Below are 7,077 nucleotides of genomic sequence, written 5' to 3' on the forward strand. Positions count from 1 at the left end.
CCCAGTGACCATGTGATATTTCGAAACTTTCGTGATTCAAAAATGAAATCGTACACAGGTAAACGCAAAAAATACGTTACAATTGGTGTAAGCCTTAAAACATGACAATTATCACATTCTTTTCTTCATGCTTTAGTGGCATATATAGTTGCAGTCCCTACTGAGGTAATTGTCACAAATTTATTCCTCATTATATATATATATAGTCTATCAAATAAGCACAAGTTTTAGCTTTTCATTATTGAATAATAACTACAACGAATGGAAGTTGGGCCACACGAACAGTTGAATTGACAACTGTAAACAAATAAACCAATTGAATGAATAAATAAACCACCAAGGACCTTTTTTTGACGGCCTTAATTTACCACCCTGCAAGACTTCCTGATCTCCCCTCGAGATCCAGTCAGCACCTCTATCGAGCCCATCCGCACCATCGCTGCGGAGAACTTGTGAGCCCACACTGAACCTTGGTTCACGTTTTGGTCCACCATCCTGGCCGTGTCTGCCCTTTCTGTCAGTGCTTGGTCCGATGTGAGCAGCCCTCGCTGGTACTTGAGGTTCACGTAATACTTGTTGTCCAGCCTATTTGGTGTCACTGGGTCCAAAGCCACCGTTGCATCCTGGGTCGACGACTCCGGATCCGGGCACTTTGTCCTCAGGTAGCGCACATACTTGGGGTCCATGGATGGGTCGGCAGCACCGGTCGAGTTGTTGAAGCCATAAAGCCGATCGGAAAACGATGAGCAGTGAGACACACCCAAGGTGTGTGCACCAGATAAAGTGACCATGTCTTCAAGAGAAAGCCCCTTGGCAGCAAACTTCTCTTCCAGTTCGTCCACATTAGAGGTTGGTAAGGGCAGGTTATCGAGCACCTCAGACTCCTTAGATACACGTCCGTCACGCCGTCCGGCAGGTACAGAGTAGTAGAAACCGCCGGTCATGTGAACGGCATCCCGAGCAGCAAAGGCAAGAACGTCGGCGCAGGACACCAGTTGAGGGCATTCTGATTCCAACACGGCTTTGGCCTCATCAATGATCTCGAACCCGCGGAGGCTGGGGTTGTTTGCAAGCGAGTCTTTCTCAGCCTTGTTCCCAGTAGTGGAGTCGAGGAGAACAGAACCATCGCAACCCTGTCATTTTTTAGGAATAATCATCATTTGTTATAAATCACCAGCAAAGCAGCTCACTAGCTGCGATTCGTATCAAAATGTATACCCAAAGAAGCAATTCAAAGAAGCTAGGAGGAAGAGAAGTAAGTGCCTAGTACCCTAACAAAGCAGTCGTGGAAATGCATCCGGATCAATCCAGCAGCCATTCCTGGATTGCGGGCAACGGCCTTCGCTACTGTCCTCTGCACCACTGCCTCTGCCGATGGGCAGCTGTACCTGTAGTAGCCCACGCTCAGTGAGCTACCATGATCGGCCTCGACGCAAGCAACTATTCCTATGAGCAGGCAGAATATGAGTGTAGAGCGTCGAAGCAAAGGGAAATGCTCATTATGGCCGAAGTGCTGGAACGCAGCCATATTGTCTATGGAAGAAATTGTATATACGAGAACGAGTGATTGGTATGTAGGATCTGAGCTGAGGATTTGTGTGTTTCAATTGGGGGCGTGTGTGGTGGGTATTTATAGAAAGAAGTGGCTAGCTGTTCACTTCTTCCTGGAAGAAGCGATCGTGAGACGGCGGGCAACATGTAGGTTTGAAGGTTGGAATGTGAAAGGCATATTTCCAAGTGTGGGCATTACTCGCTTTCTCAAGTCCTGTATGCGCTTTGAATCGGTCGACTTGCCCCGGTGTTTTGAAGATGAAGGTCAGTGTGCCGATGTACAACCACTACACATGGACACGCTCTTCTCAAATTAAGTTCCTACTTTTAAACATCTTCTCCAAAGTAATCACCGGTATTATTTTGGCGACGCATAAAGATTATTGACGACTACTTTGTACATCCCATAAAGGAGGAAAAATGAAAAGTCAGGTCAGCTTTGGCCTTCCCCCAAAAGAGGCTCGCCCATACATGTACACGTGCAAGTTTGACTTGAATATCTGCTAGATAAGTTCAATTGTGTCCGCCTAATAATCGATCAATTTCTTTCACCTAAGTACGTGCAAAAAACACAAACAATTCTCCTTTTTGTCGTAGAGGATGTATTGTAACTAATGACAAACCAATGAAAATCTCGTTATCGATTTGATTTTTATGAGTTTTTTATTTTTATGAATACTACTTGTCTGAACTATTATAGTATAAATGATAAATATGAGGCACTTTTAGTTGATGGGTGTACTGCTTTTTACCTATGTTTCTAAAATAACTATGAAATCTGACGCAAAAAAAAAGATGAGGGACTTTTGGGCCTTTCAAAGTATCTCAATTCTCTCTCCCTGCCCAAGCGGTTAATGATGAATATGGGATTGAGCTATAAATCAAGTCCAAATTGGCTTTTGGTATTGAACCATTTAGAATGTGGCTCTGAAGCAAGAATAGAAATTCAGACGGACTTTTATATTTATATCTGAATTTGAATCCAAATCCAATCGAATGTCATTTCTTAAATTTGAATCCAATTTGATTTCTTAATTGGATATTAAATTTTATTACATATCAATTTTTTTCAGACTAATTGGATATATTTAAACTTACCTGAAATTGACTAGACCATGTCTTCCAATAACGACCGTTGATTTAATTTCCTTGAAAATCTTTTGTGGTTGCAACTTTGCCTTCGCACCCAGCATCTAAAAACATATCATAGGGCCGTCCTTGTCCTTTAGACCCATAGATTAAGATTTTTGATATAATCGCTTTGGATCCAAACAACGAGGAAAAAGAAAAGTCAAGTCAGCTTTGGCCATTACCCAAAAGAAGTGCGCCTATACATGCATTCATGCAAACTGCCCTTACACCGCTTAAAATCAATTCATTTTTTAAATGTGCCAACAAAGTTTGAATCGGAATCTACGAACTGGAGTGGAATCAAGAAATTTGAATTAGTTTGTTGTGCTTGGTCAACCAAACCATGAAGGCCCCAGTATGATTGAACAAACACGTAAGTAACAAAAGCTGATATTAGAGAATTTCTATCCTTATCGGAGGACTAGAAGGAGTATTTTATCATATCGTCTACCAAGAGAGCCGAAGTCAGCACGATTTTCCATTCCATATTTCCCTAGTAACAATAAGCTTAGTTTTGGTTTGCCTTTGTCCTCTCCTTTCATTTTGTAGTACGCAGAGTTGACGTTCTGAAAGCTCAAAACATAGGTTGGTCACCTACTCTTAAAAGCAAATTTGCTTCTAAATCCAGCCTTCTCTTTTTGGACATCAGATCAATATAGTTGAGTCCACGGGAGCAACAAAAGTATTACCAATAAAAAGGATTGGCTACCAATTAGAAATACCATTGCATTAACATAAACCTATGCTCAAGAATCTTCATGTCCCTCACTGAACTCTTTTACTTGGCCTTAATGACCTTCAGGTATAGGCAGAGTTGCAAGCGCCATTCGGTACATCCAACATACATATGCCAAATGAAAGAAAGGGACATTTTCAAAATTGTTGAAAAAGAAATATCCTTTTGAGTCTTTTTACGTTTTTTTCTATTTCCACTAAAAGTTTCCCTTTTCTATCTAAATGGGAGCATTTTTGTCAACAACAACAAAACCAGCTTCAGTTGAGGTATGTTGTTGTTAATAAAAACGAATAAATAAGTATCATAAATACAAAAGACTGAATCTTGTATATACTTTTTCAAAGTATTTAGCAATAGGGCAGGTTATCCAGCTGGCCTGGCCCAATAAGAAGTTAGGCTTGGGCGGAGCTCCATTAGGATTCTTGGGCCCAGCCGACAGCCCATAAGGGCCGCAACTGCAGTCCCAGCTAAGCTTCTTATTGGGACAAGTGGATTCACAACGAACGGATGAGATCATTCACTAAGACAAAATATTTGATCGGTTTAAATGGAATTAAGCTACAAAATAATATACTGAGATGGAGTTGCATGTACAGCTTGTGTGTACCTAACAAATAAGCACTAAAAAAAGGGTTGGGGTATTTTTTTATATAGATAATCACATTTTATATAGATAAACACATTTTTTAATTTTGTTTTCTTCCTTTTAAAAATATTTTTATTTATCAAAGATATTTTGGTTATTACATATCAGTGTACACATAACCAGTTTGGCATGAAACTCTCTTTCTTTCTCTAAGAAAGGGTCAACTCAATAATAGTGCATGCTACCATTTATGGTGATTGTAAAAACAATGACTACAGAAATTAAATTAATGACCAAGCTTTTACCAGCCAATCAATTCAACCAGATATGCTGCTACCCATAAGAAGACAAAAGCCAAAAGAAGTTTGACTTAAATTATTGTGTTCGGGTTAATCAATTATGGAGGCCCTCAACCTAGTCTACTTTTTGATGGAACAAAGTTGTAAGCAACAAATTAAAGCTAATGTTTAGAGAATTTCCCACAATAAGCTTCATTCATGAGCACACTTCCAACAGCAAATTAATATCTTCCATCAGTTGCTTTCTACCATTGCCAAATCTGTCTTTCTTTTAATCTGGACATCAGAACGTGTTGATCAATCATGAGTACATCCTTCTAACACCACTCAAGGAATTAAAATTACCAACATACAGGCTTGTTGGCTACCAATAGAATTATATAACACCCCACACCTATGCTCAAGAATCTCTCTCTCTCTCTCTCTCTCTCTCCCTCTCTCTCAACACTTTTATGAATTCTCAAACCGATCGCCAAGTTTTCCTTTGCACCCAAAAAGGTTAACTAGTTAATGTACTCTACACGCTTGCAGTTGCTAGATGCAAAGGGGAGCATGATATAAAAAATGCTAGAAGGGCAAGCTCTTGCTTTTGCGAATATATAAAATTTAAAAATATTGATCATGTTTACACATAAAATTGTAGGCCATCTGTGTTTAATTTACTATTTAAAGCTACGACTTTTTGGGAAGACTCCGTGTAGTGGTTGTGTGCATCCCATTGATCTTCAAATAACTGTATCCGTCATACTCACGACTTGTTCAAAGCATTAGACTTCAAAGAATGGCTACTGCCGAGACTTAGAGAAATAGTATTGTTCACATTAAATCCTTGAAAAGGACAGATTGGCCCTGTCACGGCCGCTTCTTCTAAGAACTGATCGCCGGCCATCTCTTCATCTATAAATACCCACCATCTACGCCCCCATTTGACACACACAACTCCGTAGCTCATATCCACTATTCTGCGAGCACCTGCTACTTACCAATTAGCCTTTCTCGTACATACCGTTTCTTCCATAGACAATATGGCTACCTACCAGCACTTCTGCCAATGCAATCTCTCTTTGCTTCGAAGCTTGGCACTCATTTTCTGCCTGCTCATAGGAATAGTTGCTGGCGTCGAGGCCGATCATGGTAGCTCACTGAGCGTCGGCTACTACAGGCACAGCTGCCCATCAGCAGAGGTAGTGGTGCAGAGGATAGTAGCAAAGGCCGTTGCCCGCAATCCAGGAATGGCTGCTGGATTGATCCGGATGCATTTCCACGACTGCTTTGTTAGGGTACTAGGCACTTACTTCTCTTCCTCCTAGCTTCTTTGAATTGCATCTTTGGGTATACATTTTGATACGAATCGCAGCTAGTGAGCTGCTTTGCTGGTGATTTATAACAAATGAAGATTATTACTAAAAAATGACAGGGTTGCGATGGTTCTGTTCTCCTCGACTCGACTACTGGGAACAAGGCTGAGAAAGACTCGCTTGCAAACAACCCCAGCCAACGCGGGTTCGAGATCATTGATGAGGCCAAAGCCGTGTTGGAATCAGAATGCCCTCAACTGGTGTCCTGCGCCGACGTTCTTGCCTTTGCTGCTCGGGATGCCGTTCACATGACCGGCGGTTTCTACTACTCTGTACCTGCCGGACGGCGTGACGGACGTGTATCTAAGGAGTCTGAGGTGCTCGATAACCTGCCCTTACCAACCTCTAATGTGGACGAACTGGAAGAGAAGTTTGCAGCCAAGGGGCATTCTCTTGAAGACATGGTCACTCTATCTGGTGCACACACCTTGGGTGTGTCTCACTGCTCATCGTTTTCCGATCGGCTTTATGGCTTCAACAACTCGACCGGTGCTGCCGACCCATCCATGGACCCCAAGTATGTGCGCTACCTGAGGACAAAGTGCCCGGATCCGGAGTCGTCGTCCCAGGATGCAACGGTGGCTTTGGACCCAGTGACACCAAATAGGCTGGACAACAAGTATTACGTGAACCTCAAGTACCAGCGAGGGCTGCTCACATCGGACCAAGCACTGACAGAAAGGGCAGACACGGCCAGGATGGTGAACCAAAACGTGAACCAAGGTTCAATGTGGGCTCACAAGTTCTCTGCAGCGATGGTGCGGATGGGCTCGATAGACGTGTTGACTGGATATGAAGGGGAGATCAGGAAGTATTGTATGGTTGTTAATTAAGGCCGTAAAAACAGGTCCTTGGTGGTTGATTTATTCATTCAATTGGTTTAATTGTTTATAGTTGTTATACGGTGGCCGGAAATGTCAATTCAACTGTTCGTGTGGCCCAACCTTCCATTCGTTGTAGTTATTATTCAATAAAGAAAAGCTAGAACTTGTGCTTATTTGATAGAATATATATTGCTCTCGTTGCTCTCACATTCGTTAGGCACATCAATACCAATAACAACTCACATCATTAAGTAAACAGATTAATAAATATATCTCATTACACAATAAACTGCCACACATTTCATCAGTTGGTATCACCACAACATTACAGACCAATCATCATTAAACTGTCACAACACACATATTTGCCAGGACTGGCGAAACTCCGACAAACACATGGACACTCAAAACAATTAATTTCAATTATCAAGCACATCCTCATGATGCATATCAATAAATATATTTCTTAGCAAAGTACATTTCAGTTCAAAATTAGGATTCATATTCCCACATAAGTGTAGAAACAGAATTTGGATTGGGAAATCAGATATCTGGAAACTATCAATTGCTGATGGAGGAGCACAAAACTCAC

The 7,077-nt window shown here is 41.5% G+C and overlaps 3 protein-coding genes across 5 annotated transcripts in view; 1 reads left to right on the plus strand and 2 right to left on the minus strand.

The window, feature by feature from the left end:
- The window catches only part of LOC116262602 (peroxidase 5-like), an 11,548-nt gene extending 10,228 nt beyond the window's left edge, over positions 1-1,320 (minus strand). Inside the window, exon 1 of the mRNA XM_050080140.1 lies at positions 1,271-1,320. Within this exon, the coding sequence (XP_049936097.1) occupies positions 1,271-1,318 (48 nt within the window). The 5' untranslated portion in view covers positions 1,319-1,320. The remainder of the gene's footprint in view (positions 1-1,270) is intronic.
- The window catches only part of LOC116262581 (peroxidase 5-like), a 15,917-nt gene extending 9,323 nt beyond the window's left edge, over positions 1-6,594 (plus strand). Inside the window, exons 1-3 of one of the 3 annotated variants that reach the window (XM_050080138.1) lie at positions 1,276-1,282; positions 5,488-5,583; positions 5,721-6,594. In XM_050080138.1, coding sequence (XP_049936095.1) covers positions 5,536-5,583; positions 5,721-6,494 — 822 coding nt within the window. In that variant the 5' untranslated portion in view covers positions 1,276-1,282; positions 5,488-5,535 and the 3' untranslated portion in view covers positions 6,495-6,594. Of the gene's footprint in view, positions 1-1,275; positions 1,283-5,256; positions 5,584-5,720 lie in introns of those variants that run through there. The other 2 variants (XM_050080137.1, XM_031642061.2) reach the window with 2 other exon arrangements.
- The window catches only part of LOC116262582 (peroxidase 5-like), a 7,583-nt gene continuing 865 nt past the window's right edge, over positions 360-7,077 (minus strand). The window contains exon 2 of the mRNA XM_031642062.2: positions 360-1,133. Coding sequence (XP_031497922.1) covers positions 360-1,133 — 774 coding nt within the window. The remainder of the gene's footprint in view (positions 1,134-7,077) is intronic.

The sequence above is a fragment of the Nymphaea colorata genome, chromosome 10, assembly GCF_008831285.2.
Source record: "Nymphaea colorata isolate Beijing-Zhang1983 chromosome 10, ASM883128v2, whole genome shotgun sequence".
Classification (NCBI taxonomy): domain Eukaryota; kingdom Viridiplantae; phylum Streptophyta; class Magnoliopsida; order Nymphaeales; family Nymphaeaceae; genus Nymphaea; species Nymphaea colorata.